The sequence below is a fragment of the Salmo salar genome, chromosome 15 (assembly GCF_965601325.2).
Source record: "Salmo salar chromosome 15, fSalSal1, whole genome shotgun sequence".
Taxonomy (NCBI): Eukaryota; Metazoa; Chordata; class Actinopteri; order Salmoniformes; family Salmonidae; genus Salmo; species Salmo salar.
Window position 1 is genome coordinate 96,788,277 of NC_138305.1, and position 10,787 is coordinate 96,799,063.

The 10,787-nt window shown below is 41.0% G+C and overlaps 1 protein-coding gene across 1 annotated transcript; it reads left to right on the forward strand.

Moving 5' to 3' along the window:
* The first annotated feature begins 4,768 nt into the window (after positions 1–4,768).
* On the forward strand, positions 4,769–9,499 carry LOC106572608 (acyl-coenzyme A diphosphatase FITM2). The gene is made up of 2 exons (XM_014146941.3): positions 4,769–5,014; positions 7,708–9,499. Exons 1-2 carry the CDS (start codon positions 4,842–4,844, stop codon positions 8,288–8,290), a joined length of 756 nt encoding a protein of 251 aa, XP_014002416.1. The 5' UTR covers positions 4,769–4,841; the 3' UTR covers positions 8,291–9,499.
* The last annotated feature ends 1,288 nt before the right edge of the window (positions 9,500–10,787 follow it).

Sequence of the window (10,787 nt, forward strand, 5' to 3'; positions counted from 1 at the left end):
TAGGACTTGTAAACCAGTGTTGCCAACTCCTCAGTAAGGAAAGTAGCTATTGGCTGTCCTAAAAGTCGCTAGAAGTCGCTAAATTACGTCATCACCTAATTTGCATAATTGGCCATGTGCATGTAATTGTGATGGACGCTGTAGGAGAGAGGAATAACGTCGTGGGAGAGACAAAAAGTGAGTAAAAAACACTAAATATGTTTAGAACTACAAATGAACTTTCTTCTGTCGATTCTTGTTTTTTTTTATGTCACAATTCCAACCCTCCTCCTTTATCCGGGCTTGGGACCGGCAAAAGTGACCCAAAAGAGACACTCTGGCGGAGTTACTTCGTTTTTTATTGTATTTTTTATTGACATTTTTTGTTTTTTGTTTTTTTTAGGTTAGTTTTCTTAATTTGGTTTGGTTTTTAACCTTATGGTCCACTTAAGAGCCTACAACAAGAGTAAAACATTAACATTTTTAACCATAACGTTTAAAAAAAAAAAAATTGTATACAATCAACATTAACAATCTAAATGGACCAAAAAGAGACAATAGAAAAAACTGTCAATGGCAATGTGAGAAAATGATGGTAACTAGTCTGGCCCTAATTCAGGTTAATAGTTTTTTTTTAATGTAAACCAGGGCGGGATCAGCCAGCGGCGGCTTTCCGCATGCGCGATTCATTTGCAGTCTTGACACGGAGGGGTGAACATCTCCTGCTCTGACTGCAGCTGGGAGGGACTGCTGCGTGAGGACTGGGCCGCCTGTGAGGGCTTTGGAACGGGGGTGGGGCCCACGGCAGCACCCGCTGCTCGTTGAGAAGAGTAAGAACAATACGTGCTTTCATGTCAGAGTCTCCAAAAGTCTCCAATAACACCAGAAAAAGTCGCTAGATTTGTCGCTAGTCGCTTTTTTGAAAATGTGTCGCCAGAGGGGTCTGAATACTCGCTAAATATAGCAACAAAGTCGCTCAGTTGGTAACACTGTTGTAAGCACCTTAATCGGCGTTCAGCGATGTATCTGATCTGTGTATGTGCTAGCACCAGCTGAGCGAGTCTCCCTCTTTAGCGTGAGTGAAGCGTGTTCGGAACAACTGTATGTATTCGTCTTTTAGAAGTAGTTTTCACATACACTTTTATATGTCCGAACTCAGAATCAAATATGCTTCCCAAAAATAACATGTTCGCTGTGGTAGAATGTTTATTTGATTTCCATTTTAGAGTGCCATCAGGTAGCCTGATTTCAGATATTTCCATGTAAACAGAGATTATTAGGGAAATCTTTCTTCTTGCAATGCATGTAAACGTTTTAATTAATCTATTATATTAATCTGACTATCCACAGAACCAGAGGTAATCTTGTTGGATGACAATTTGCATCATAAAGAAGGATTGTATCAGAACAATAAAGTCCTGATCTGTCAGAACCCGAGACTATCTATTTGGGCTGCAACATTCTACAAGAGGAAATTGATCGAAATATATTGGTACCTCTTTAGGTGGCATGAACATCTGAGCACCTGCATATATCTTAGGGGTTAAGCTTGAAAATGTGAGATTGAAATCGCACTAACATGTAGGATACACTATTCTATGAATGGAACACAATATGGGGTCATTCAGAGTGAAAATTTAACTGTTCTTGTCATTAGGTTTGTGATGGGCTAATTGTGCACTTTTTTCAGTGATGTGATGTGAAGTCAGAGGATGAAGACAAGGAGGTGCAGCCTTGCTCCTCTACCATGGCAGCTAATGGAACTTGGTAAGGGATCATTCAGAGCTAAACAAATGTACTATTCTTCTCATTGGATTGCTGATAGGCTTTTTTATATTTCTAAGTGAAATAAAGTCAGAGAAGGAAGTCCAGGATACGGAAGCCCAGCCTGGCTCATTCAGGCTTGCCAGAATCCCCCCCCCCCCTCGCTTGAACGCCCACACACTAAATTCTTCATTGCTGCGACTTGCTTGCTAGTTGAGATTTCTGCTCTCCATTGTCAGTTTAGCCTACATTTCACTGATCTTAGTAGCAGAAAGCATTTTATATTTGTGTCCTTCAAGGCAGCTGTCAATTATCATGTTAGGCTGCGTTTCATAAAATATTTTGGTGTCCATATACCATTGTATGTACGGTGCATTCGGAAAGTATTCAGACCCCTTGACTTTTTCCACATTTTGTTAAGTTACAGCCTTTGATAATGTATTAATAAATAAATAAATAAATAAAACATCTCAGCAATCTACACACAATACCCCATAAAGAGAAAGCGAAAACAGTGTTTTACAAATGTTTGCTGATTTATTACAATGGAAATACAGAAATACCTTATTTACATAAATATTCAGACCCTTTGCTATGAGACAAAATTGTGCTCAAATGCATCCTGTTTCCATTGATCATCCTTGAGATGTTTCTTCAACTTGATTGGAGTCTACCTGTGGTAAATTCCATTGATTGGACATGATCTGGAAAAGCACACACCGGTCTGTAAGGGGTCCTACAGTTAACAGTGCATGTCAAAGCTAAAACCAAGCCATGAGGTCAAATGAATTGTCCGTAGAGCTCCGAGACAGGATTGTGTCGAGGCACAGATCTGGGGAAGGGTACCAAAAAATGTGTGCAGCATTGAAGGTCCCCAAGAACACAGTGGCCTCCATCATTCTTAAATGGAAGAAGTTTGGAACCACCAAGACTCTTCCTAGAGTTGGCCGCCCGGCCAAACTTAACAATCGGGGGAGAAGGGCCTTGGTCAGGGAGGTTACCAAGAACCTGATGGTCACTCTGACAGAGCTCCAGAGTTACTCTGTGGAGATGGGAGAACCTTCCAGAAGGACAACCATCTCTGCAGCACTCCACCAATCAGGCCTTTATGGTAGAGTGGCCAGACGGAAGCCACTCCTCAGTAAAAGACACATGACAGCCCGCTTGGAGTTTTCTAAAAGGCACCTAAAGGACTCAGACCATGACAAACAAGATTCTCTGGTCTGATGAAACCAAGAGTGAATGCATTGGCCTTAATGCCAAGCGTCACGTCTGGAGGAATCCTGGCACCATCCCTACGGTGAAGCATGGTGGTGGCAGCATCATGCTGTGGGGATGTTTTTGAGTGGCAGGGACTGGTAGACTATTCAGGGTTGAGGGAAAGATGAATGGAGCAAAGTACAGAGAGATCCTTAATGAAAACCTGCTCCAGAGGGCTCAGGACCTCAGACTGAGGTGAAGGTTCACCTTCCAACAGGACAACGACCCTAGGCACACAGCCAAGGCAACGCAGGAGTGGCTTCGGGAGAAGTCTCTGAATGTTGTTGAGTGGCCCAGCCAGAGCCCGGACTTGAACCTGATCGAACATCACTGGAGAGACCTGAAAATAGCTGTGCAGCGACGCTCCCCATCCAACCTGATAGAGCTTGAGAGGAACTGCAGAGAAGAATGTGAGAAACTCCCCAAATACAGGTGTGCCAAGCTTGCAGCGTTATACCCAAGAAGACTTGAGGCTGTAATCACTGCCAAATGTGCTTCAACAAACTAGTGTAGTGGAGCGGGTTAAGAGTTTCAAGTTCCTTGGTGTCCACATCACCAACAATCTACTTTGATGCAAACACACCAAGACAGTTGTGAAGAGGGCACGACAATGCCTTTTCCCCCTTAGAGACTGAAAAGATTTGGCATGGGTCCCCAGATCCCCAAAAAGTTCTACAGCTGCACAATTGAGAGCATCCTGATGGGTTGCATCACCGCCTGGTATGGCAACTGCTCGGCCTCCTACCAGAAGGCTCTACAGAGGGTAGTACGTACGGCCCTGCACATCACTGGGGCCAAGCTTCCTGCCATCCAGGACCTATATTCTAGGCGGTGTCAGAGGAAGGCCCAAAAAATTGTCAAAGACTCCCATCACCTAAGTCATAGACTGTTCTCTCTGCTACCGCACGACAACCGGTACCGGAGCGCCAAGTCTAGGTCCAAAAGGCTCATAAGCCATAAGACTGCTGGACAACTAATCAAATTGCCACCAGGGCTATTTCCCAGTTCCGACTAATATGTGAACCCGGCATACATCTACGACTTGAATTGACTTTTCATAGCAGGTTAGGAGCGCAATTTTGCTAACCCTAACCCTTTTCCTAACCTTAACTATTTATATACATTTTTTTTACTTTTATTTCAATACATTCCTTACTCCACACATTTTCCCTGACACCCATGCATTCACTACTGTAAGTCGCTCTGGATAAGAGCGTCTGCTAAAAATGACTAAAATGTAAAAAAAAAAAAGTACTCATAACATTTTTATGCTTAGGAGGATGGGAAAATGGTCCAATTCACGCACTTATCAAGAGAACATCCCTGGTCATCACTACTGCCTTTGATCTGGCGGACTCACTAAACACAAATGCTTCATTTGTAAATGATGTCTGTGTTGGAGTGTGCCCCTGGCTATCCCTAATTATTAAAAAAATAACTATAAGTTGTGCCATCTGGTTTGCTTAATATAAGGAATTTTAAATGATTTCTTCTTTTACTTTTGATACTTAAGTATATTTTAGCAAATACATTTACTTTTGATACTTAAGTATATTTAAAATCAAACTTTTACTCAAGTAATATTTTACTGGGTGACTTTCACTTTTACTTAAGTCATTTACTATTAGGGTATCTTTACTTTTACTTCAGTATGACAATTGTTTACTTTTTCCAACACTGCTCTAATCCCCCGAGTCAGAACCGCGTGGAATATACCAGAGAAGAAGACATCCTGTCGTAACACCAAAATGCAACATTCAAAGAGTTCATTGGCTAGAGAGCGCTGATGTACCTACCAATCCCCAGATCATTCTTGTTCCAAGTGTCCGCATTTCAACATGGCAGCCGTGGATGTTATCGTGGAGAAGTTTGCAGCACTTTGGAGTATACGGTTTATCCGTGTTATATTGGCTGGGATTTTTTTTGCTATTTCAATAGTAGGATCCTTTGTAAATTGGACACAGCTCGTTCCGGAGACATATTTCAGCAACAGAAGAAATGTTGTCAATATGTAAGTAGTGGTTAGCCATTAGCAAACTAGGTAGCCACAATGACAGCTTGATTTAGACTGCTTGATAATCATTGAGGCTGTAGGCTAGCCACCTAACGTTAGCTTGCGAAGTGACAAACCCTTTCGAGCACAGCCATGATGGAAAAAAATAAAAATACTGTACAGCGGATAGGTGCAGACATTGAATTTAGGTAATGAATGACAAGTGAAAATATGCATTTTTACATACGTTTAAAATGCATATTTTCGGGACGTTGAAATCAGGTTCATTTTCGGTTCTGAATGAAAGTTGATAATACGTATTTCTCGGATGTTGGTTCTGATTGAAAGTAGAAAAGACTATGTCTATGTTTGGTCCAATTAAGGCTGGTCCAGACCGGACAAAATCTGAACCAAACATAAACATCTATGATTTGGTCCGGACTAGACCAAAAACCAATACATGCATACACCAATACATTTTCATACTTTTATCATACTACCCAGCTACCTAACTTCATCAGGAGTTATTGTGAGCCTATTTTGCAATGTGTTTACACAGTGGGAAATACAAAAGTATTTTGTTTTTGCTATGATCAGCTTGTCAAATATTGTCAGATACAAACTTGAACCACTGATCATGACAATGGGGTGAAATTCTTGGACAACAGTTGTGATTGTCCATTCTACTTTGCACAAGCGAGGCGCGCTGGGAATGTACAAGGGAAATATGTTGCGCCTCTGCCTTTGACAAAATGGGCACTGCTTATCACTGGGCGGTATCAAAGCTCACCTAAAAAGCCCTTATACCACTGGTTGAGAGATTGTCGACTACAAAATAATAGATTCCTCAACTCCTTGACTGTCGAGTCAAGTAGCGGAATCGACTCCTAAGATTCAGTATTTTTGCAACGGAGGATACTGAGTAGTTGCTATAGGCAACTTCAGAGAATACAATCTCTTGCATCTTTCACGGCAAAGAGAGAGCTCGCGAGGGAGAGAGATGGGAGCGGCGTAGGCAGGTCGGCCAGCAGGCCTACAGTCAGAACTGTGCGGTAAACAAAATATGTATAGGCTGTCACAATGCTGTAGGCTCTCGCAATTTCTTGGCTTGCAATGTCTCTCAAGTTCACTAAAGTAGGGTCTATCAATGAGTAGGCTGAAATATTCTACATGCAATAGACTGAACCATACACAGTACAGTATGAAGATAGGATAAAACTGCTTCTCCAATAGAAAAGGAAACAGTCACCGGGTCTAGCAGTCGTCTCACGCCAAACTCTGCATATATAGGCCGTCAAATCAAAGGCACTCCTTCAATATAAAGTTGTTTTTCACAAAAATGTCAGTTTGTCTTCACGAGTTTGGAGTAATAACATGTTCAACTACTTAAGACATTGGCCCGAATCAAGGTTGTGCCTTTAGATTTCAAGAAAATGTACAACTAAGGCATACTTTTTACGTCTTTCATGGACTTCTCAAACCCCAAACCTCTGCCTGGTCGGTTTGGTGTGTTTCGCAAGCATTCCCAGAAATCTTGCGATGTTGTGCCTCTGGATTTAGAAACTCTGTGACTGAACACACTCGCATCTTTCATAGCAAAGATAAAGAGCAGGTGAGCCAGCAAGGAATATTGATAATCTGTGTCTTTCAATGTCTTGGCTTGCAATGACTTGTAAATTCACCAAAAGTAGCCTAATCTATAATTTAATGTCAATGAGTATGGCTAAGCTACAATACATAGTGCCAAGTGAATTGAAGTTGAACATCGCCAAATGTGTCAGTTGAATTCGGCCTAAATGGACACCCTGGCTGGCTGTTGGTGTCCTAGAGCAATACATCGCAAAGCAGGGCATCCCCTCTAAACTTTTTGGAAGTTCACTTTCTCATCCATAAACGCATCTCAAGTGCAAGTACTGTTCAGCAGCTCAAATCTGCTGGATGGGTGGGGGCATACTTATTATGAAGGACATCTACCATGGATCGCTAAAATACCATGATGGCACTTAATATGCAGATATCGCTCCACCATTTCCTGGTTGCTAAAATTCTAATAGTTTGCCTGATTTCAGTTAATGTGACAAAACAAGCAGTAGAGTCATTGTACCATCTAAATATATTTGTATGTATTTCCCATCAACAACAAAAATTGTATTTTCAGTTGTTTGAATCTGGTGTACAAAACTAAAAGATGGCTACAGAGAAAAAGAAGCATAGAAATGGCGCATAGAACAGATCTACCGCTTCTTAGACTTGCATTCAATTAGAATGACAGATCTATAACTCACATTTCTATGCGAATGTGGTCAGGGTTAGTTAAATGGCAGGGTCGGTTTAATGGCCTGGGGATAGAAGCTGTTTATCAGTCTCTCAGTTGTAGCAGGGTGAACAGGTTGTGGCTCGGGTAGCTGAGGTCCTTGATCTTCTTGGCCTTCCAGTGACACTGGGTGCTGTAGATGTCCAGGAGGGCAGGCAGTGTGCCCCCTATGGTGCGTCAGCCCATCGCACCATCTTTACATTGTCAAGAAGGAGCGACATGGGGCTAAGATCGCTAGCTACAACAACCACTTACCAAATTCTTCTTCTAGGCTCACGTTAGACACACGTCAGCGAGAGAGTTTGCATGCAGCTATGTATTTACCAATACCTGCACTCTGGTTCTCAACTGTGTGTGACAGTGCTACCTAAATGACCACTTCCTGTATCTCTTCCAGGTATTTTGTCAAAGTTTCCTGGGGCTGGACCTTGCTGCTGTTGACACCGTTCATCCTCTTCACGTCATACAAGAACTTGACCTTTGCCCTCCGGCGACTGAGCTCATTGGTGGTGGCCACAGCCGTTTGGTACACCTTCACCAAGTTTTTTACCTACATCAACAATGCCACAAGTACCTGTCACGTTCCTGAATCTGAAGCCATGGATCAAGTCCCTCATGATGACATCACCTCATGCAGGAATGCTGGGGGTCAATGGTACGGCTTTGCCATCTCAGGACACTCGTTCATTCTGTCGTACTCTGCACTCATCATTGCCGAAGAAATGTCACCTATGGTGCACATGGTGAAGAAGAACAGGAATACTGTTTTGGATTTGTTATATGTTTCCCTTAATTGGATAGTAATCATCTGGATATGGATGTTTGTGTGTACCTCGGTGTACTTTCATTCTTTCCCTGAGAAACTTCTCGGGACAGTTTTGGGGATTGTGCCATGGTTTCTCACATATCGGATATGGTATTCAATGCCCTTCTCACCTGGTCTCCCATATCAGCCAAAAGAGCAGAGACAACTAGCTTAAAACTAGCACTAGGCTAGACCTCCTACTGTATTGACTCTGTAACATGTTTGACTGACACCTTCAAAACACTCAAGTTAAAAACATTGACATTCTTCTCACGTTCCAAGTTGACTGTTGTTGCCATTTAAAGATTGTTTTTCTTTCCTTCAGAAAGGTCATTGGACAGGGGGCCAGGGTTGGTTTGCACACGCCGGTCTCGACTCCCTGTGTGGCTGTAGGCAGCTGGTGTTCTTAAAATGACACTGATGTCATCTGAGAACAGTGCAGTGCATGGCGTTGATGTCTAGGCCTAGGCCTATCCACTAGCTAGTTGTCCCCAGGGTTGGGGTCAATTTCATTTCAATTTAGGCAGTAAACTGACTTTTTTAAAGAAAAAGGTGTGCACCCCAACCTAAAGAAAAATGAATTCACCACAACTCTGGGAGTTGTTTTTTTGTTGGTATACTTCATATTTTAAAAGCCCATGTTGTTGTGAAAGCCTTTGCAGTATGTGTATGTAGGGTTGGAGAGTGCCATTTTAGTCTTAGTTCATTTCAGGTTGTTTCAATTCTCATTATTTGATTTATGTGGAAATATATATTGGATAGAAATATATAAAGTAATCAATTTTAGTGGCAAATATAGTGGGGAACACTTGAGAATGTTTACACTTGAGAATGTTTACAATGAAATTGTGTAAGGTATTTTTAATTTTTTTGTGCTTTGCCAACTCATTTTATTGTAACACAACCCTCCAAATAGAAATGAGATCAGTTCTTATGTGGTTGTCCCACCTAACTATCTTAAGATGAATGTACTAACTGTAAGTCGCTCTGGATAAGATGATATCCTAACTGTTTTGTTTTTTTACAAATCATTAAGGACAACATGCAATTATTTCCAGAACCAAAAGATTCTAATCATATTATGGCTACTACTAGCTATAGATCTGACTACCAAGGGAATATTCAGCATGATGTGCAAGTAAAATAAAATGTATATTTAGTAGGTTGCCTGACAATGCATTATAACACTTCATAAGCAGGAGAATTGTCTGTTTTGCTTGGAATTGCGAAAAGCCAATATAGTACAAAATAAGATAAAATGCATTATTCAATCATGTTGAAATAACAATTCTGTAAACTGCAAGTTACATTTTTCATTTTCAGAATTTATTTTTCATTGATGACAACTGAATAAATTAAGGCTTATGAACAAACATCATCAAAAGCACTAAATAAATGCATATTTATAAATATAAAAATAAAAAATACTATTGTGAAATATAATGGCCACAAATAACAACTAGGATTACTCAACTTGTTGAATTCCTTGGCTCGAGAGTTATGTGAGCCATATGGAATAAATACATAATTTGCAGGAACTCAGTTTTAAGAGGCAGTGAATTATTGGTAACAATGGTGCTTGTTATAATGAAACCTAGACAAACACTGACAATGATGGGCTAGTTATGGAAATGTCATTTCTCAATTGGTCTCTGACATTGCACCCAGACAGTGTTAGTTTATGTATCAGTGAAAGTCCCAGGAAAAAACCCACAAATAAAGTGGATTGTAGACACACTTGATTTTAACTACTGTATGGCTAATTAGTTGAGTACTAGGCTAAATGTAAAAACTTGCTGACTTCCAACAACAACAAAAAAGCTCAAACTTAAGGTTTTCAAACCTGTGCCATTTTATGTTATTGTTGTTATACAGGCAACTACTGGTGTCAAATGTTCTTTCCATTACATAGATCTCCAAAGCTCAACATGAAGAAAACGCCAGACAGTTATTCAGTTGTGAATGTTTTCTTCTCACCAACAGACACCCAATGTGATGAGATGAACTGTGACTTCTCAACTTCCTGTTTTCAGATGAACTTGTGGGGCTGGTTTCCCAGACAAACATTAAGCCTATCCCTGGACTAAAAAATGATGTCAATGGAGATTCTCCGTTGAGCAGGCTATTTAGTCCAGGACTAGCTTTAATATGTGTTCAGAAACCGATTCCAGGTGTGTCTTGACAAGTATTCAAAGAGAAACCTTTATGTGAATCCAAAATTACACCCTATTCCCTACATATTGCACTACTTTTGATCAGAGCCTTATGGTCCCTCGTCAAAAGTAGTGCACTACATAGGGAATAGGGTGCCATTTAGTACTTAAGAATAGATATCCCACACAGCTGACACACTGTTAGATGACCAATGTTTCATTATCTTTTTGGTTAAGAATCCTCCAATGTCTCATCCCAGCAGTAATCAGCCATGCAGTCTGTTAACAACCATACGCACGCTTACTCTGTTCACTCAATCTGGCCTTTTCCTAAAACTACAAGGAAGAAAAATGTTCTTTGTCAAAGTCCGCTGCCCATGACTTCACAGTGAGATGGAGCTGAAGATCCAAGGTTACTCTTGTCTTCTCCTTTAAAGCTCTCCTGTCACCTCACTTCCCTCTGCCATTTTGAAAAGGAGGACGGGAGGAGGACATGAGGAAAGACTATTGAGAAAGAGC